At 35.8% G+C, this 22,123-nt stretch overlaps 1 protein-coding gene across 3 annotated transcripts; it reads right to left on the bottom strand.

The window, feature by feature from the left end:
* Nucleotides 1-3,686: 3,686 nt before the first annotated feature.
* On the bottom strand, nucleotides 3,687-12,374 carry LOC143856789 (putative terpene synthase 2). Of its 3 annotated transcripts, none has more exons than XM_077367069.1 (7): nucleotides 12,178-12,374; nucleotides 11,405-11,666; nucleotides 10,929-11,301; nucleotides 9,929-10,150; nucleotides 5,353-5,491; nucleotides 4,780-5,028; nucleotides 3,687-4,138 (listed from the first exon to the last, which is right to left on the bottom strand). In XM_077367069.1, the coding sequence occupies exons 1-7, from the start codon at nucleotides 12,328-12,330 to the stop codon at nucleotides 3,848-3,850; spliced, it is 1,689 nt and encodes a 562-aa protein (XP_077223184.1). In that variant the 5' UTR covers nucleotides 12,331-12,374; the 3' UTR covers nucleotides 3,687-3,847. The 3 variants fall into 3 exon arrangements, with proteins under 3 accessions (XP_077223184.1, XP_077223186.1, XP_077223187.1); XM_077367071.1 differs by having other exon boundaries at nucleotides 12,187-12,374; XM_077367072.1 differs by having other exon boundaries at nucleotides 11,405-11,663; nucleotides 12,187-12,374.
* Between the last annotated feature and the right edge of the window lie 9,749 nt (nucleotides 12,375-22,123).

The raw sequence follows: 22,123 nt of genomic DNA, 5'->3' as shown, positions 1-22,123 counted from the left end.
AATCGCCGCTAATATAGCAGCCACAAGTTCCTAATCGGGCTGACTTTTTTTTGCTTTGGCAAACCAGTTTTTGGGAATTGTCTCCATCAACCACTACGCTTGTTTTGGAAGCATGTTAACAGTTGTGTGCCTTATTTTCATAACCAAAATTTCGGGTAAGTGAAATTATTACAAACAGTTCTTATAGCTAATGTTCTTGGGTGTAATTCACACCCCAAGAAATCCTATATAACTCTAAGATTTTATATGATTTCAGCCACGTACTTTACTCCATATTTATCTAAGCTTTAGGAAGATCTTCTTCGTGGACCTAACCTTGCAAATGAAATTTGGAGATTTTGCTTGAGGTAGGTGATCCTACCCTATGTCAGTGTATTATGTACATTTCATATACTTAGATTTGTTGCAAGCTTTTATTACAGTTCATTACATGGAACTTGTTTTGAAAAGGTTTCTCACTGTTTTCTTTTAGCATGTCATTCCAAATGATTGAATTGTCATTATCCATGAAATGCTTTAGTCTTAACATGCTTCCTTATCTATACAAAAAAAGAAAAGAAAAGAGCTTTGTGACTAACATGATTTTTGGAAACTCAAGTTCATGAAACACTATTGAAAAGCATTTTATATATGATATGGTTTCAATGGTTTGGAACGGGGGAGCCCCCAATGGTTTGAAACGTCTACAAAATTTATGGCACGGTATTGCAAACATTAAATTGCTTCTCTCTATATTTGTATACAGTCTTGGTATGGAATGGATTCCGCCAGTAAGGTTGATCTCTGGTGGGGATCAAGTGCCCAACCTGCCAGTGGGTGAGTACACTGGACGTGATCACGTAGACCGGTCAAATTTTATCTGCCCGTAAGGTTGATCTCGGGCGGCCAGTAGGAAGTCCTCTGGCTATTGATAATATTACATTGCGCGCTTTTGGACCTGTGAGTCCTACGAACGAGTGTTCGCCTTGGGTTACGCTACTTGTCAATAAGGTTGGAAATTGGCCACAGAGAAGATTGTTAAGTATTTGATTTCTAAATGGAAAACTGCAAAACCAAGTGGTTGAAAATATATATTCTTTGTCATTGATTTCAAAGTGAAAAACTACATGACCGAGTGATTGGAACTGTTTTTGTAAAAACATGTATTTTTCTTATATAGCTTATGTAGAAATGATTTTCTTGATTCTTATCAATTTCGGCATTGACTAAATTTTATGGCATGTTACTTCTTTTCCGCACCAGCATTGTTTTTGTTTTCCTATTAGCTGGCTTGGATTTGGAAAACCGGCTGGGCTGTTAGCTCATTATGTGGTTTAACAATTTTCAGATACAGAGGAGCGACAGTAGACTTGCTGAGATCAGGTACTTGGATTGGAGCTTAGGAAATTTCTTGCTTTCTTTCATTATTCGAGTTAGAGACTTTTGTTACTTTATTAAGGTGATTTTCGTCTAATAAGAATTGTTTGGATTTAGACTTATGGACCTAATCTATATATGTATTTCATTTGAGCTTTAATTGAGACTAAAATTTCCGCATTTATTAGTTGCTCTGAATGTTGAGAATAGTTGATTGTAAAGGAGCCTTGCATGCTTGTGAGGGCGACCCTATGGGCGTGCGGCCGCTGTCACGTGCGCCTTACCTCGAATTCTGGGTTCGGGGCGTGACAATATTGTCAAGTCGATACATGTTGCAACACTTATAATATTGGGATGGCGATAAAATTTTAGAAGAATGTATGAAAGATTTTTCTCATGACATTTTTCCGGTTTTCAATATCCATGATAATGATTTTTATGTAGTGGTAGAGTATCTTATGAATCTCTTCCTATTTGAGATGTTTATGACGATGATGATGTTAATGTTGAGGAAGATTTTTTTTTTTAAATGGGAAATATTATAAAAGAATCAGAAGGGACACCCGAAAGGGAATACCCGAAGTTATAGAACAAAAAATAAAAAAATAATTACACAATGAATAGGACATCAAATAGGAAATTGATCAGACCAATTCATCGAGTTGCATACCACCCCTCTTCTAGCCAACGCATCCGCCTTCTCGTTAGCAGACCTTCTAACATGGATCATCTCAATATCTGATTCCGCCATTATATCTTCCATTTCGTCAAAAAGATCCAAAAACCTCCAAGGCGGAGCCACCCCACCTCTCAGCCACCAGATAACATTAAACGAGTCCCCTTCAACAATTACACTATTCAAACGATCCCTACTCACCTTTTTATGCCATTGAAAGCAGCTTGGACTTCCGCCTCCGTAGCATCAGTCACACCTAAAGGGCCCCAAAAAGTCCAAAGAACCTTGTCGGCATCATCACGACATAAACCTCCCACCCCGGCTGGACCAAGATTCCCAAAGCAAGCACCATCAAAGTTTAATGTTGAGGAAGAATACATGCCGATTTTTAATTTTTATGATGGACATCATGCTGTTGATGAAGTAGTTTTTGAAGAGATCACACCCTTTTATGACAATATTGAAGATGAGGATAAGGTGGCGGCGACGGTGAATTTCAAGATGAGGAGTCGTATCGGGACAAGGGTGAAATGTTTTCCATCAAAGATTCTTTTAGCACATTATGATCTAATTTCAGCAAGGATTCGTTCTATCCACCTTAGGCAACAATAATGTGTTTAAGATGTCAAAAACTTAACATCCAAATGTGGATGAATTTTCTTTTATCACATGGGTTACTGCCAGAGTGTTCGCTTTTCAAAGATCTTTTATTTCCATTCATGAGCAAAGGTGTTTGTCTATTCATAGATTGTTGTCATGACGTGCTTGATGGCTAGAGTTTAACTTTGGAAGATGACGATTTGAACTCAAGGACGAGTTTTCTTCAACCCGGGTTGTATGATGCAGTTTTCTTCAACCTGGGTTGTATGATGCGAGCCAGATTCCATAAGACACTATCAAAGATCTGGATCACACGAAGAAGAAATGTCTAAAAGAGGAACCTACATTTTACAACCTTTGAAGATGTGATTCATCAATCAATAGCCAAAACCATTGATTAAGAGCCCAAATCATCGTTCGAGGGATTGAGCTGAATAGCAACTATGGAATTCAATTTAGTTTTCTTTCTTCGTTTTTTTATGATTTAACGTTAGTTTAATGTTCTTTTTGCGTGTAAACATTTTCACTATAAAGCAAGCACATTCTAGGTTTTTAGGGAAATTTTGTCTACGTTATGTTAATTGAGAAATGATATTGCCCCCCGCCCCCCCCCCCCCCCCCCCCCCCCCCATTTAACGTTATTCGTTAAGCTTTTAAGGCAAAGAAAAATGTTAAAGAGGAAACTGCCAGATCTGTGGATTTCCAATTACTTATTTCCACAGCATATTTGGAAATCTGATTTTTTTTCACTATCAATCGCTAATTTGGAAATCCAAGGATTTGATTCGGATCCAAATCACAATGCTGCAAATGGGAGAAATCCAAATCAAAATCATCCAAACGGGCCCTTAGTGACTCCTTTTATTGACATGAAGATTTTTCCGGATAATTATTTATAGGTGATGGATTTTTTATTTAGGTGATGGATTTTTTATTTAGGTGTAAAGATAAACTACGAGCTTTGCTATAAACATGTTCCTTAGGTCACTCTAAAAAAAGTATTCAATTTGGGACAAAACACAATACAATCAGAGAAGATACTAAACACACAACATTAGTAACCCTTTTACATATTATTTATCCACCAATTTAGACAACATAGTAAACACAAAGTACTATTAATGCTATTACATATTACATCCAATAGTAAGATAATCAATCCTTTATGGAGGCACATTTAAACTAGCCATAAAACTAAGTGAACCACATCTATTCTTAAAGGGCAATCGGTTCAACAAACAATGCGATGATCCGCTCTTTGGTCTTGCCTTGGGCAAATGTGTACCCATCATCATTTTTGTACATTACTTCCATAACACGTGCGAGATTGACAACTCGCATAAGGAGAGCAAGTGAGGCTGGGGGGTCAAGGCAGGCTTGACTTATTCCTTTCCATGCAATCTTAATCAATTCTTGCAACTTATCACATGCCTCCTGCTTTGAGCACCCATGCTCCTTGACATAACATTCGAGAGATGATACAACATGCCCTCGTTCTTGTTCAAACTTCAAAATCTCAATGATACATAAAAATAATGTTAAAATCAATACAAAAAATAATTACACATTTTATCTTCTTGACTCATGCTACTTAATTAGTTGATCTTGTATTATGATTTTTCTCTTCTTTTTTTTTGGGTTAAAAGGACTTACTCAACCAATAACTCAATGGCTGGACATAAAAAACCTTTCTATTTAGATATAGGTACATCCCTAAGTTTTGTTTAGTTGGATTAGCTTTTAACTCTAGTAGAGTTAGCAATCTCGTAAGAAATTAGAGGTATGTAATTTGTTGGGATGAGAATTAATGTTAGTTTATTGAAAAGGTAGTTTGTCATTAAAAGAGTCATGAGACATGACAAGAATATGAAGGTTGTTTTAAGGATGGGAAGTGATATATCTGCCCCTTTTGATTACTTGGGACACCCAGCAGCAGTGTACGTAGCAATCAGCACTATTGAATCCTTCTGACATGAAGTACATCAGCCCCTCTGCTGTCCTTGATACACTGCTGCTGGGTGTCCCAAGTAATCCAAAGGGGCGGATATATCCCTTCCCTTTAAGAATTCATCATATTATTAAGTCCACTGAGCTTTTTTTCTCCCCACAATGTTACTGTAAATGTTTCATGTAAATCAGCATCCTACCTTGCTTCCCACGATGTCATCTCGGAGTCGGTTAACTATTGCTGCATCCATAACAATCTTGGGCCTTGTGCTTGCCCAATCAAATGCCTCCTTTGTTGCAATTTCACCCATCCCAACAAAAGTGAGAATAGTTAAACTTGGGTAACCACAACTGATCAGTGAGAGGGTTAAATGCTCATTGAATAGAGGTACGTATCCCTTGTTATACCATACAGCTTCAGTAAAGTATGCTCCTGTTAACCATTTAACCTGCGATAAGGGCAAGTTGTTCAACCATAATATTAGGACATAAAAAATTATCATCGAAAAGGAAACACAAGGTTATCTTCCCTAAACAACTCAAGGATGTTGATATTGGCACTCCCATGTTTTAATAGTTGAATAAAATTCAAGTTATCTTTTCTTTTTGCTTGAGTATTTTTGGGAACTGCAATAACCTTGCCAGCCGTTTAAATAATAAAACACAAGATGAGTGAGTGCAATTATGATCAAAACATGGTATTGCTAATATCTGTAGCCTAATTTAAATGTTCTTAATATGGCTCAAATTTTATGTATGTTAAGATGTCATACTGCTTCTATTACGTATGGTACACGATAAGACTTTCCATCAGCTGCAAGTTCCTCTTCTATTTCCTTGACATTACTCAAGAGCGCAAGATAGCACACTTTCATGTATTTTGGAAGCTGATGTGCGGACTCAACATCCCACCTGAAATTAATTAGCCATTCACAATATCAGTTCTTGGCCTATTAATGATTGCCACATGAAACTAAGAAGTCATTTTCTTACAAGATATGGTGGTAGACATGTGGACTAATTTATAAAACTCATAAATATCCTCAGTTAAAAATCAGATTACCTCTATGCATATGGTGGGTAATATTTTTCCATCACCTTGGGTGATACTGTGTTGTTTGGCAAATGGCCCGTTAGTTTGTATCTTCTAAAGAAAAGAGGATGGAGCAGAGAGAGACAGAGAGAGAGGGGGAAAGAGAGAGAGTCACAAGAGCCATATTAGTATATGAGATGAAAATTCAAAGGATGTCTAAGGGCATGTTGGGAAACAATGAAAAATATTTCATGGAAGAGTGATACAGACGTGGGAGAGAAAGATTTGAGGAGGTGGTGAGTGTTAAAACAGGAATCTATTTCCCTGTTTTTTAATGCATCATCGCACCAATCTCCTCATTCGCGTCATTATCATGTCTCCCTCTCATGGCCCACTTTACTGCTCTTTTGCGCTGGGTAAACAAATAATCCCTTAATTTTAGTTTCATGGTATGCAAACATGCCCTACATGTAAGGGTGGTGGCAACATTTACGGGACGTTTGGATACACGGATTTTAGAATCCAGTTTTATAGTTTGAAAACAGTGTAAAAGAGGCCGTTCGGATACGTGAATATGAGAGATTTCTAAAACCTAGTTTTCTTACTTAAAATCCAAGAAACGCTGCCATTACAGCATACAACAGCTTGATCATAAACCCTCTTTTACACTGTTTTCAAAATAAAAACCTGGATTCTAAAATCCGCATATCCAAACGGCCCCGTGTTGTATTGTATTTTGTGATGAGTGTCTAGTATAATTTGCGATGTAACTTATCTTCTTTCTTTTATGTGTCACACGTTATAGTCCTTTGGCATATTAACCAAAATGCTATAAATTAGTAGTCTCTATTCAAAGCAATCTATATATATATATATATATATATAAGTAAAGCAGAATCCTCTAAGTTGTGGTGGTAAGTAAAGCGGAATCCTCTAAGCTGTGGTGGTGCCACGTGTCAGCCCCTCCTATACACGCCCTCTGTGCAAATTTCGTTTACAATTTGGATTTACGTATAGAGTGGTGCCACGTGTCAGCCCCTCCTATACAAACCCGTTTTTGGAAATCCAAATGTTTTAGTCTTTGATGCTTATATTTATCTAAAAGAATGCCAAACGTTTTATCCCATTTTTCCCTCCATACTTTTCTCTACACCTATTCTCTTTATCCCCTTTTCCCTCCATAATTTCCTCTAACCTCTTCTCTTTCTAAACGTATCCCGTAGATTGCTTTTTATTACGCCCCAATTAATTTTCCTATTTACTCCCAAAGAGACTCACATCTCTATTTAACAAATCAATTTCCATTTTAAAGCTCTTTTATTTAATTTCCATTTTAAAATGATCTTGTACTGCTGATTATCTTACTACCAAATATTGGTTTCACCTCCACGTTTCCATTAAATAGGCAGTAATATTCCTTTAATTTAGCAGATAAATCCTCTAAAAATCTATCTTTCCTTTAATTAGGCAATAATACTCCTTTAATTCCAAAAATCTCTATCTCTCTCTCTCTCTATATCTCTCTCTCTCTCTCTCTCTCTCTCTCTCTCTCTAAAACTCATACACTCTCAAAATGCATGGCTTTTCTTCTTTCCTTTTTGATAAGTTAATTCATAAAAAGGTCGCTTCACCTCCCTCTTATGTCGTTTCGGCTCTCAATATTTCTAGGAAAGTAGTGTCGTGAAAATCTTGAAGACTTCCATCCTTCCTATTTTCCATTTCAATGCACCTTTAATGTTGAGTTTACCACATAATTAATAGTATTTGAGGGCTTTGGAGTGCTGTAGATTTTTCTATATGTAGAGTGGTTTGTGCTTTCTAATTAATTTTATAATTTTTTGGCCTGGGTTTTGTCTGTAGCTGGATGTGGCCTACTTTTCTTCCCAGCGAATCATGAGGGTTTTCTTCTCTGATTATACTTGGTCTGATTTATCAAGTGCATGATCTGATCACAACAGATAATGACTTATGTAGTGATTTGCTTTCTATGAATATGTTAGATGGAGTTTTCTAACTCAATCAATGGTTTGTCTATTTTTCTTTCCTTTGAGATTTTCTTAAATGTGAACTCTTGAATTTCATGCGGTAATGAGACCTCTGATCCCCAAAATGCACAGAGGGTGGGTTCACTTTGATCTTCCTCATAGGGGCGGAGGCACATATTGCATGAGGGGGGCCATGGCCCCCCCCCCCAATGTCTCGAAAAATCTCTTTTATGGTGTATGGGTGTATATGCATGGTGCATGGGTATAGATACATGCTTAGCTAGTTTAGTGGCCATGCCGCCCCCCCCCCCAATGACCAATGCAGGCATGTGTAAATTAGTCTGGCCCCCCAAGTGTAAATTCTTGGCTCCGCCCCTGCTTCCTCACCTTCTCTTTTCTCTCAAAAATTTGTTTGCATATTCCTCTCTGATTTTTGTTAGAGTTAGTGCCCTAAAAACCAGTGCAAATTGATTGAATATCAATAAAGTTTTTATTTAATGACAATATTGGGTATTATTATTTGAAGATGTGAGATGTGCCTGTGATATTGACACATATTTGTCCTTAGGTAGCAAAGTAGGACTCCCATGCTTAGAGACTCACAGATCTCAGGAAGCAAGGAGATATGGAATTCCGGATCTTTGCAGACCTTAAAAGTTCATAGTTGGGGACAAGATTGGACATCTTCTCCTGTATACAACTAACATCAATCTAACCTACATGCACGTGTCATGGAGTGCTTATCTCAGTCACTCGGGTAGTTGACCCTAAGCTAGAAGAGTGGGTGCAACAATAGGATCGTGCACTGAACAGGATCACATCAGATTAGCCTGTTGACAGGAGATGGTAAGGCTATTCTACCAGACAAGACCCTTTACATGTCCTTTGACCTGAGGGATCATATTAGTCTGTGGGCACGTCTTTCTTTCTTGGTCTATCTAACAGTGGTTCCACTAAGGATCACTTAAGGGTAGTACTGGAATGTTTGACAAACCTTCGAGATTAATAAGGATACCCGGCATGAGATTCTCCACCCAAATTATTGGGGATCATCTGCAGTTTTTGTCAAGAGCAGTAGACCAATGATATTACCTGGCCAGGTGAATTTGATAAAAGGTTTATCAAAGGTTTTACAAATGCATATGCGGGTCAAAAACTGCGTGACTAAACGATCCCACTCACTACTCGTTTGACCCATATGTATCCATTGGATACGGATCCCGCATTTATAGAGTTGCACACGCGAACTAGGTTCGTGACAATTGAAAGGGAAAAATGTACATATAAAATTAATATGTATACTCTAAAGTATTTATTACAAATACTTGGATTAGTTAAATTTTAACTAAGGACATAAAGGGAAATAAATATTAGAGCTTTATTGAGTAAAATAATAGAACGGATTTTTTGTGTAATTAAAATATAGTGGCAAATTGGGTGGGTCCCATCCATATACGTCCAACCCATTTTGGGTATTTTAATTAGTGCAAACAATTTGTGAATCTGTTGCTGTGTGTGGGATAAAAGATGTGAAAGGAATGTATATATGTAAATATATAGTAGTAGATATATGCTTGGATAGAAAAAGACAAAGATCTTTGGTATAAATAAAGCATTACCACGTGGTCAAAAACCACGTGGTAAACCGGTATTCTATGGAAAAAAATTTAAGAGTAACAACTGCTATTTTAAGTTTTGTAAGAACATGTTGGTTTTGCCTTCTCTTTCAAAGTGATAAACTTCTGTCATTTTTTCCCCACTTATTATTTTATACTGTGTAAGCCCCTGTAGTCTCTTATTTTTCAAAAAGCACATGTACGGACAACACTATAGGATGATTTATTTTAGTTACGAGTTTTGTTTTTCTTCAGTCTTTTATTAGTGATTCCAAGTTCGAACAGTCTGATTGATAAGTCTTATTTTGATTTTCTAACATTTGTGTGTTTCTGTATGAATTATGTGTACTTGGATTGGATGGAATAAAAAAATAAATATGAGCCTTGCTGGATTCCCCTCCCATGCCTGGTGTACGAGCAGAGGTAGTAGTCCCTTTTAACTTATTTATTTCTAATTTTGTTTCGGGTTCATGATTTACTTGGAGAAATGTCATGAATTCCTTTGTTTTTAGGCTTAAATTTGTTATATATTTCAATTATTCATTATTTTTTGTTCAAGATACATGTTGTTGCTTCTATGATGGATTTCTTATGGCATCTTCTGTTGAAATTTTCTCTATATCTTACTTATGAATGTTTCCTTTCCTTTAAAAAAAAAAACAAATAATTATAAATCGCAACTAGTAGATATAAAAGATACATGTAAGTCGAGTACCTATCCAGTGCATCCGTGAATAGTTGTAGTTCCTCAAATTCACCGTACACATCATAAATGTCATCGATCACTGATATTATGGCCAATATTTTGGAAGCCATTATTCTAGCTCGAGAGTATTGCGGTTCAAAATGCACCCCAATCGCCCAAAAAAAGTACAATTCCGTTATTCGGTCTCTAGCATAAGGTACGCTTCCTATAAGATCCATGTCCTTCCACCACCTGTAAGAGATATCAATATAGTCTATTTTAACAAGAGGGAATCTAATGTGGAACGTTTCATTTCATCTAATACCTAATACAATAAAAACATTAATGTTCCCATTATATCTAGAATAGATAATTTTTTTTTGAAAAGGAATATCTAGAATAGATAATATGATGTTGAAGAACTCATTTATTAGAGATTTTATATGGTGGCCGACCGTGACGTGTGCGAGAGGTACCGGTAACGCTAGGGGTGGCAATCAAACCGAACCTAAAATTCGGTTTTGGTTTGGTTAAACCAAAGCGATTCAAATTTCGGTTCGGTAGAACCAAACCGATGATCGGTTCGGTTCGGTTCGGTTTGGGGTCAAACCGAACTGAAATCGAACCGTTGCCCCCCAATGATTATGAGTAAGGGGTGGCAAAATTGGCCGAACTGAACCGAAACCGAACCGAAAATTCTGTCTCAGTTTGGTTAAACCAAACCGATTCAAATTTCGGTTCGGTAGAACTACCGAACCGATTCCAGTTTCGGTTCGGTTCGGTTCGGTTTGGGGTCAAACTAAACCGAAACCGAACCATTGCCACCCCTAGGTACCGCCTTTGATATTTGACTTATTTAAAATTGGGCTGCTGTTGGATCAAATATCAATGGTGGTACTTCATCGTACCACCTTACACGGGACTTGACTCTCAGGCACCATATAATTTATCAATTTATTGTAAATGGAGTGCCACCAGCTTTGATGGTTTCTCTATAGCTCGGTAACATATATAGTTAAAATAAACTTGCCTCGTAAGATCCTTTAACTCTCTTTGGTGTAAAGATTGTAAGAGATTGAAATCCAACTTTGCAATCTCTAACAGAACATCATTTCGTCCCTTCTCTTCTTCGTAAATAGATATGTAATGCCTATGCTCTAGCCTTTGGAAACTCTTCCACAAGGGCATCTCTAAGGCGTGTTCTATCTGTGTTGCATGTTTAGAATCAAGATTGCTTATACCAGACTTAAGGTGTTTCTGCGTAAATATAAGGGCTTTGTCTAATAGATCCTCTCCTTCTGTGCTGAGATGTGCGGCTTCATACAAGCTTAACAGTCCCCTCACATCTTTAATTAAGGCCTCATTGAAGTTTCCCTCCACGTCATGGAACTTGTAAAATACATCTATTTCATCAACACTCAACAACGTCATGTTATAAATTATCAATGAGAAAGCTTGTGACGAGTTCTCGGAAAGAAGAAAACAAATTAATGAAAAAATATATACCTGAAGACACATTAAACCCTTGTTGTCTTAGTAGTCGAAATCGGAGAGCAACAACAAACAAATCATCGTCAACAGCATCTGTATGAGATTCAAATATTTGATGTAGTGCTTCATAGATCTCCTTTTCAAAGTGATATGCTACTCCAAGACGTTGAAGCACGTCAATCAACTCAATTTCTTGTTGTGACCCCTTAGCACCGCTTAGCATTCTCTTCACTTCTTCCTTCAACTCTTCAACCCTCTGAGTCCATGCATCCAACTTCTACATGGTACCATTTAAAGAACAAATACATTAGCTATGGTAATTATGAAAGGCTATAATTCAACTTAATTGATCTCACTAACTCTTACTTCCCTACTTTAAACATAAACCTAAAATTTTATATTCTGTTAAATTTTACAAAGATCCTTTTTCCTTCTTTTCTGACCGCAACTAGTTAAATAGATACAATAGAATGAAAAAGATCGGTGAGTATACAAAAAAATAAACCATTGAATTGAGCATTAACTATCATCATGCGTTCTAGGGAATTGCTAGCGTCCATCGCAAAAGGCATTTCGCAGCTGGTCTGTTGCATTTCAGACCAGCCACCTCGTGAATGCAGACAAAAGTTGGCTGGTCTGACATGTGACATGTGACAGACCAGCCGCGAAATGCCTTTTGTGATGGACCCTTGCAAATCCCTGCCTTCTATCAGGATACATCAGCTACACAACTTTCGATATTTGTCATAACGAAAGGTGATAATTGAAATTTTAACGAACCCTCTCACCCTCCATACATTTTGATCACGAGAGTAGGCGAGGAAGTGATCTCCCCAAACGCTTCGGTGAAAAGGTTCTAATTTGCGGTTGATTTGTGGCTTCCCATCTTCTATCGAATTGATGATGGAACCAAAAGAAGGGGTTGTAGTTACAAGGTCCATGGTAATGCCAAGGTTGGGAAATCAAACAAAGGAATATATGGGCAGTAATGTATTTTGGAATGGTGATGTCACAAGAATCGGTATTTATAAGCAAATAGAGAACTGGTATAATTAAAAATCAGAATTATGAGGGTGGTTGGAAAATAAATTAATGATATCTAATATTGACACCAAATTAATGATATGTAATATTGACACCTGAAGTAACAAAGAAGAATGGGTGTCAATGTTTTGGAAAAAGTTTATTTTTGTCAATACCCCTATGTCATAAAAGATAATAGCCAAAGTACCTTAACCCGTTTTCCATGAGATTGAAATATTTTATTATTTTATATGAGATAAGTTTATTTTTATCATTTTCATGAGATAGGGTATTTTGTCATTTTTATGAGATAGTGTATTTTGTTCATAGGATTGATGATCCTAACCTTCCAATCTATGCTTTTTTTTTTATTGTGGTGTCCATTTTAAATTTCCTCAAAACAAAGGGTTAAGATCATTCTATGGAGAAGATTTTACGGGCCCACACTATCTACATTAGGGCCCAACAAATGAATGGTTGGATCACCCACCCAAACAATGTCGGCACACGTTTTTTTTTTTCCATTTGTTGGGGGTACATGAAAATAGGTGCTTTAAATGCTCCTTAACGAGTGCCCTTACGTTAAGGAGCATTTAAAACACCTATTTTCATGTACCCACACTTTTATCCTCAAAACACATTTATTATTAGAGAACCGTTTCCCACAATTTCATTTCTATTACGAGAAAATAACAAGAATACCCCTATGTCATAAAAGATAATAGCCAAAGTACCTTAACCCATTTTCCATGAGATTGAAATATTTTATTATTTTAAATGAGATAAGTTTATTTTTGTCATTTTCATGAGATAGTGTATTTTGTCATTTTTATGAGATAGTGTATTTTGTTCATAGGATTGATGATCCTAACCTTCCAATCTATGCATTTTTTTTTTATTGTGGTGTCCATTTTAAACTTCTTCAAATCAAAGGATTAAGATCATTCTATGGAGAAGATTTTACAGGCCCACACTATCTACATTAGGGCCCAACAAATGAATGGTTGGATCACCCACCCAAACAATGTCGGCATACGTATTTTCTTTCATTTGTTGGGGGTACATGAAAATAGGTGATTTACCTGAGATAGTGTATTTTGTCATTTTTATGAGATAGTGTATTTTGTTCATAGGATCGATGATCCAAACCTTCCAATCTATGCATTTTTTTTTATTGTGGTGTCCATTTTAAACTTCCTCTAATCAAAGGGTTAAGATCATTCTATGGAGAAGATTTTACGGGCCCACACTATCTACATTAGGGCCCAACAAATGAATGGTTGGATCACCCACCCAAACAATGTCGGCACACGTTTTTTTTTTTTCATTTGTTGGGGGTACATGAAAATAGGTGCTTTAAATGCTCCTTAACGAGTGCCCTTACGTTAAGGAGCATTTAAAGCACCTATTTTCATGTACCCACACTTTTATCCTCAAAACACATTTATTATTAGAGAACCGTTTCCCACAATTTCATTTCTATTACGAGAAAATAACAAGAATACCCCTATGTCATAAAAGATAATAGCCAAAGTACCTTAACCCATTTTCCATGAGATTGAAATATTTTATTATTTTATATGAGATAAGTTTATTTTTGTCATTTTCATGAGATAGTGTATTTTGTCATTTTTATGAGATAGTGTATTTTGTTCATAGGATTGATGATCCTAACCTTCCAATCTATGCATTTTTTTATTATTGTGGTGTCCATTTTAAACTTCTTCAAATCAAAGGATTAAGATCATTCTATGGAGAAGATTTTACAGGCCCACACTATCTACATTAGGGCCCAACAAATGAATGGTTGGATCACCCACCCAAACAATGTCGGCATACGTATTTTCTTTCATTTGTTGGGGGTACATGAAAATAGGTGATTTACCTGAGATAGTGTATTTTGTCATTTTTATGAGACAGTGTATTTTGTTCATAGGATCGATGATCCAAACCTTCCAATCTATGCATTTTTTTTTATTGTGGTGTCCATTTTAAACTTCCTCTAATCAAAGGGTTAAGATCATTCTATGGAGAAGATTTACGGGCCCACACTATCTACATTAGGGCCCAACAAATGAATGGTTGGATCACCCACCCAAACAATGTCAGCACACGTTTTTTTTTTCATTTGTTGGGGGTACATGAAAATAGGAGCTTTAAATGCTCCTTAACGTGTACGTATGCCGACATTGTTTGGGTGGGTGATCCAACCATTCATTTGTTGGGCCCTAATGTAGATAGTGTGGGCCCGTAAAATCTTCTCCATAGAATGATCTTAACCCTTTGATTTGAGGAATTTTAAAATGGACACCACAATATAAAAAAATGCATAGCTTGGAAGGTTAGGATCATCGATCCTATGAACAAAATACACTATCTCATAGAAATGACAAAATACACTATCTCATGAAAATGACAAAAATAAACTTATCTCATATAAAATAAAAAAATATTTCAATCTCATTGAAAATGGGTTAAGGTACTTTGGCTATTATCTTTTATAACATAGGGGTATTCTTGTTATTTTCTCGTAATAGAAATGAAATTGTGGGAAACGGTTCTCTAATAATAAATGTGTTTTGAGGATAAAAGTGTGGGTACATGAAAATAGGTGCTTTAAATGCTCCTTAGGGCACTCGTTAGCAAAACCCTTTGGAAAATTACTGTGTTGAAAATTAATGTCCTTTCTACCTACTGTGTTGAAAATTAATGTCCTTTCTAGAAATAAGTCTGAGTAATGTTTTGGAAATGGGTGTCTTGTAAAAGCCTTGGAAATGTATAGTTTATTGAGAGGGTGTGTCTAGAAAAAGAAAGACCATTGAAACTGACATGTGTGGGAAATATCTTTGTCTAGGAAATGATAAGTCACGCATAAGAAATGAGTAATCTAAGTCTTAGAAAATTTCAGATTTCTCTTTCTCTTTTCTTGAGCACTGCACTTGCAACTCATCTTACTTTGACAAATTGGTATCAAAGCAAGCTCTTTTCCATATTCAAGTGTAAGAACAAACTTTATATTCTCTCCCCAAACGCTTGGGTACGTGAAAAGGTTCCAATTTGCGGTTGATTTGTGGCTTCCCATCTTCTAGTGAATTGATGATGGAACCAAAAGAAGGGGTTGCAGTTACAAGGTCCATAGTAATGCCAAGGTTGGGAAATCATACAAAGAAACATATGGGCAGTAATATTGTATTTTGGAATGGAGATGTCACAAGAATCGGTATTTATAAGCAGCAAATGGAGAACTGGTATAATTAAAAATCAGTATTATAAGGGTGGTTGGAAAATAAATTAATGATATCTAATATTGACATATGAAGTAAAAGAGAGGCGAGAAACCAAAAACAGGATTTATATGAAAGATAAATACAACCACATGATACATAACACGAATACAAATCATACAAATGGAAAAAACGTGTTTGTCATGTGCATGAGGTTTTTCTACAGTGCACGGGCATGAAACACTTGTTACTCATCCTGCCATTTGGTCTAGCTAACATGGTAGCTGCACATGGGCAGCCGGCCACCCACGACACACCACATGCACATGTTGGAATTATTAATTAATTCAAACTTTGTAGGGCCCACCCATATAGAAATCGTGAGAGTTGAAGTGTTATTTGTTACAATAGTTATCTTCATACAGTCCATCATATATTAGAAGTTTATCTGTGAGAGGGTCTTTCTAGAAGTCTTATCAGTTAGCTTTGTCTTTAGTGAATAGATAAAGTATGGTAGCTATTTTATATGTTAAGAAGTTTATCAATTGCAGCCATGTGAAGTACCGACTTTAGAAAAACCGAGAACTCTTTAGTGAATAGATAAAGTATGGTAGCTATTTTATAGGTTAAGAAGTTTATCAATTGCAGCATCTGAAGTACCGACTTTAGAAAAACAGAGAACGTGTGGGATTTGGTTGTCGGTGAAACGAATTCTATTTAAAAGGGCTGATTATTATTGTTTTAGAGAATGAACGAATATGTGAAACGTTAGAGAGAAAGGGAACCGTTCCACCTTTTTTTTGTGTTCTTAATATAAAAAAACTCATTTTATTCTCTTCTTGTTTTATATTATTTTTGCTCCCAAATTCTACAAAGTGGTATCAGAGCAGAAGGTCTTAGAATTTCCATAGAACAGAAAAGCCAGGGCAAACTTAAGAAAACACCGGCAAGGGTTGGTAACACCAATTCTTCAAATTTTCAGCAAAGTATTCATTTATTTGAAGGAGATAATTTTCAATTTTAGTCAATTAAGATGAAGACGTTATTTATGTCTTACTAATTATGGGAATTGGTGGAGTGGTCATGAAAATTTTGCAGAAGTGGAAAGATTGACCACGGCACAAAAAAATGAATTGAAGGAGAGTAAAAAGAAAGATGCAAGGGCTCTTTGCCTCCTGCAACAAGCTATGGATGAACCAATATTTTCAAGGATCGTGGCTGTAACTACATCGAAAGTAGCATGGGATTTGCTTCAAGAAGAATACTAAGGTACTACGAAGGTAATTTCTGTTAAGTTACAAACCCTTCGTCGTGATTTTGAGAATTTGAATATGAAAAATTCTGAATCAATTCAAGTGATTTTCTTTAGAGTTAGTTCTATTATAAATCAAATAAGAACTTGTGGAGAAAAATTAGATGATCAAAAAATTGTTGAAAAAGTGTTAAGGAGTCTTCCAAATAAATTTGCTCATGTAGTTGCTGCCATAGAAGAGTCTAAAGATTTATCTACATATTCTATGAATGAATTAATGGGTTCTCTGCAAGCACATGAGCAAAGATTGAATAGGACTACAGAAAATCCACTAGAACAAGCGTTTCAATCAAAAGTGGATTTGAAGAAAAAATCAGATGATTCAAATAGAGGTTTCTGAGAAGGAAGATGTCGTGGACGTGGTGGATTCCGCGGCAGAGGAAGAGATAAAGGCCAATTTAGTGGTTATCAAAGATATCAAGGTGGAGGTAACCATGAATCTACTTCTTTATTTTGTCCCATTTGCAAAAGATCAAATCATGCTGATAATGATTGTTGGTATAAGAATAGTGGAAATCAAAATAGAAATTTACCACAATGTTTTTATTGCAAAAAGTATGGTCATATTGAAAAAAATTGTCATCAAAAGGCTAGGGAACAAGCAAACTATCATGAAGAGAAAAGTGATGAAAAAGTTGAAAAAGAAGATAACATATTTTTGTCATGTCTAACTGCTAATGTTGAATTGAATGATGAAATATGATATTTAGATAGTGGTTGTAGTAACCACATGACTGGGAATAAGGATTATTTTCTTGAAAGAGATAAAACTGTCAAACCACGAGTAAGGATGGGTGATAACAATCATGTCAATGCCCATGGAATTGGTCCCATCGTGGTTTCTACACTGGTTGGCAAAAAACAAATCCAAGGTATTATGTATGTTCTTGGGTTGGTGTGGGACCCGATCCCGCGAGAGGGTCGCGAGCGCGCGATGTGCTACACTCTCTCTTGGTCTCTCGTACCCACGCGATTGGCGTGTGCTTTTTATTATTGATTTTAATTACCCAACCAAGCATGCAGCAACCAAACCATAGGGTGCAAACAAACGTGCAACCCAGTACCTATAAGGGCAGGGGTAAGCTGCCGAGCCTAGCAAGGTGTGATTTAATTCATCTTTTCCGTGAACTTGGGATCACTAAGGCAATCTGAATTCCACGCAAAAGAGAGTGACAGAGTCGCCACCTAGATGAGGGATCTAGGACCCATAATTGACCAGAAATCTAGACTCGTTACCTGGTTACGAGAATGGAAGGTATGGGGAGTTACCACCACATGCACCATTCCTGCTCAATAATCGGTCTTCAATTCCAAAAGTTAACTCTTTTGAATTTCTTTTAAATGGCTCATTTAACTCTGTATTAATGTGCGAACTACGTGACATGCATCATAAGATCTAATTTCAATGTAATTCCTAAATGTGTATCTTGATTTTCTTAACTTGTTTGAATTCAATCTAAGTGAAAGTTCTCCTAAAATTCTAATTTCATGGGAAGTCCTAAGTGATTTCACTACTTTTAATTTAAGGATTAATGTACAAAACCCCACCACTTATGTGTGGAGCCGACTCGTGATTGGTATGCCATCAAGCATCCAAGCTGCCTACGTACCCAAGCCTCACTGGGATCAGAGTCGACGTAGTTTGGTGCACCTAAGCTAAGCTACTTATGCCTAACTCATCTAAGTCACCGATCTAGACTGGATTGACTGTTTCAACAGTTTAAGAGAAGTTATTTAATTCAAGTTGAAGATTTTATTATCCTAGGACTTCATCTAAGATGCTATATGATCCTATCTAAGTGCAAGTTGTCCCTTAGACTAATGCAGGTTAACCTACATCTTAGGTAACTAGGCTTGTCCTAGAGAAAGATTGGGTGACTAGTGTAACTAGATCTATGGCACGGTTGCTATCCATAGTAAACGCCCATGATGAGGCTGGACTCCTAACTCTAGGACTCCTTAAAACTTAGGACACAACGTGACGTAAGTGTTCCTAAGGGGGCCCTAAAGGTTCCTACGATAGGAGACCGTAATCCAACGGCTCCTAAGACACGGATCGAGTTAATTCGATTTGTTAAGCTTAATGATTTTCAATTTTTGAGGTTTTTTTATTCCTAAACATCTAAGGAATACCAAAGGCTCTATGGTTCACAAGTTTCGGCCTCGAATCACAACCATGGAAGGGAATCGTGCTCTCAATACTTGTATAATTTAGCACGTAAACTATAGTATCTTATTGCCTGGCATATTTCTCAGGATTTCCGTGGACAGTGGACCTCGGAGCCAATATCATACTATAATTTACGCACTCCAATTATGCAGGATTAATCGCAATTAGTATACGATTACGGTTGCGATCTCGGCAGTTAAATTGTCACAGAATAGCCAATTTACAAAGGCAATCTATGAACCCTAAGGTTTCTATTTCAAAAAAGTTACGGATTGCATTTATGATGAAAACTTAAGGTTTTTTGGAGATTTTACTGACTTTTGTATTGATTTGCTATTAAATTGTGATTTAATATTATTAAGACCAGATTGCTAGGAATACACATTTACCCTAAGTAATCGAACTCCAAATCAGTTGAAACTTTTCTAGTAACAAGATATGGATGATTGTGGCTTATGAAAAAAATTCATGAATTATCATTAAGATTTGATATCAATTCCCGATTTTTCAAATTTTAAATCAGATTATAGATTAACACAGTAACCTATAGCATATCAATTTTAAATCAACTTAAACTCTTACAGTATAAATATAATCATGAGATTAGACTACTGTATAACTTTCATGGATCTTTAAGACAATTTGATGCCCATTTAAATTCACACAAAAATCAGATGAAACCAAAGAATTACTTAAAAAGTAAACCTAATGGTATCCTAAAATCAAATGAAAAATTCCAGTAGATATATAATAGATTATAGAATTTATTACCAAAATTTTAAAACTTAAAACTTAAATCTCCTCCATAAAATTGGTTTTTAAATATAAGAGATCCATTTGTTTCCTAGGCATTAAAACCCGTTTATTAAAATAAATTGTAAAACCTTATCAAATCTTTGCAAAAATTAATTGAAAATATTTCTCTAACATTCGAGTAACCAAAGTTACTGGTTTGTAAAGAAAATTTTTGAAAATATATTAATTTAATAAGAAAAAGAATTATGGCACGTAAAATGGGGAAGCGATTTAAAAAACAGTAAAAACCATATTTGTTTTAAAATATTTTTCAATGGAAACTTCCATTTATTATTAGGTTTTAATTCTGGAAAGTTTCATCAATTTTTAAAATGATTTGGTATTTATTAAAAATAGCCAAAATTTAAAATAATTAATAATCCGATTAAATAAACTCCAAAAAAATATGAAACTTTTTTGGGTGATCTAAAAACCTTGTGAAACTATTGGAAACAAACTTTCACTAAATTTGGACATTATTTGATATAATTTTGGCTCCATTCATCAAGAAATAACCCTTTTCGGGGTTATTCTTTGAAAAATAGAATGGAAAATAAAAAGGCTGAACCGCGGTTGGAAATTAAGTTTCCAGTAGTTTTGTATTTTATATAAAACTCAGAAAATATCATATTTTAAAAAGAACCATGTTTTCAAACACTTGCTTTGATAATCTAATTTAAATCCATATTGAATAAAAACAGAAGAAAACCATTTTTAAATGGAGGAAAAATAATTTTTGGATCAAATTTTGGATTTTGAAAACTCATAATCTATATTATAACATACTGGAATTTGAAAGAAAAACTCGTTGATTTGATCCATCAAAATTAAAACCCTAGCATGCTTTTTCTACTTCACAAAGATGAGGAATCCTTACCGTTGATCGCGGTCATTGTCTCTAAGGTTGGTGATCCAAGATATACGCTTTGTCTAACCCTTTTATACGCTAAAAAAAGATAGAAAGAACACTCCAATAATTCTTGATTGTGTGATGCCTTGGAGAAGAAGAAGGAATTCAAGAATTCCTTTTGTGAAAAACACTTAAGAGAGAGATCACACTTAAAGAGAAAAAAAAATTTCTTGGGAGGAGAGAGAAAAAGGACGAATTTGGATTTTTTTCCCATCCTTTTCTAGCATTGTTTGCTTTGATTTTTATACAAAAAAGCTAGGGTTAAGAGAGAAATAGGAATATGTGAGAGCTCCCTTTTTGGCTTGTTTCCAATTTTCCCCTCTTGCTTTCTTTCTTATTTCCAAATTGGATTTGACTCCAATCTTAATTTCTTGTCAATCAAGACATGCTATTCTCATTCCACATTGCTTCTTTGGAAGAAAACTTTTTTAAGCAATCATTCCTCTTTTCCTTCTTTCCTTCTTTTCATTTTTTCTTCTTTTTATTTTTCTTTTAACAAATATGATGTCACCATTGTGACATCATCAAGGTTGGGTGCTCAACTCATGTGGGTCAACCATGTGGGCCGCCTACCATGGTGGTTGACCCATATGGGTGAACCCACATGAGCTTCATCTTTGCGGGCCTTAGCCCAATGGGCCATTTCACACGGGTTTCGGGTTTTTTTCGTAAAAAATCAATAAAATCTTTCTAAATTCAATATTCTATATATGGACCCAACCCATTTGACATTCATGATGCATCCCTCACACATGATCGGACCATCTTTTTTTGGAAAATAACTTTTCGGACCAAAATGCCCCTATTTGACTGTTAGACATCCAAATGCGACCAAAATACCCTCAGATTGGTTCACACCTAAAGAAAAAAATTAAAAATGGAAAGTCTTTGTGGTCAAACTTCAAAAATAGAAACCTTTAAAATTGGGTCCTTTCGGTGAGCAATATTAAACAGGATCATTTGGTATCCCCTGAAAATACCCAAAATGCCCTCAATACTTAGAATTTCCAAATTAAGCAAAACTCCTGAGAAATTCTAAATTTAGCAGTTTTTCCAAAATTCAGGAAATCATTCATAATCTCTCAGACATATTTCGGGGATCAAAAGAATTACACAGGAAAAGACGAAATTACCCCGAGATGCTAGAATTTGGCAAGACTAGGAAAAACCTTGAGAAATTCTAAAAATAGCAGATTTTCAAAAATTTATGAACGGACTCAAGATTTCTTAGACACAACTTAGGGACTAAATATGATATGTTTGGAAATGTCTAAAATACCCCCGAAGTGCAAAACTAAGA

The sequence above is a fragment of the Tasmannia lanceolata genome, unplaced genomic scaffold (genome assembly GCF_043159265.1).
Source record: "Tasmannia lanceolata isolate RefF3 unplaced genomic scaffold, GAP_Taslan_0.1 ptg000023l, whole genome shotgun sequence".
Taxonomy (NCBI): domain Eukaryota; kingdom Viridiplantae; phylum Streptophyta; class Magnoliopsida; order Canellales; family Winteraceae; genus Tasmannia; species Tasmannia lanceolata.
Note: the sequence above shows the minus strand (reverse complement) of the source record. Positions and strands in the feature narration are given on the sequence as shown.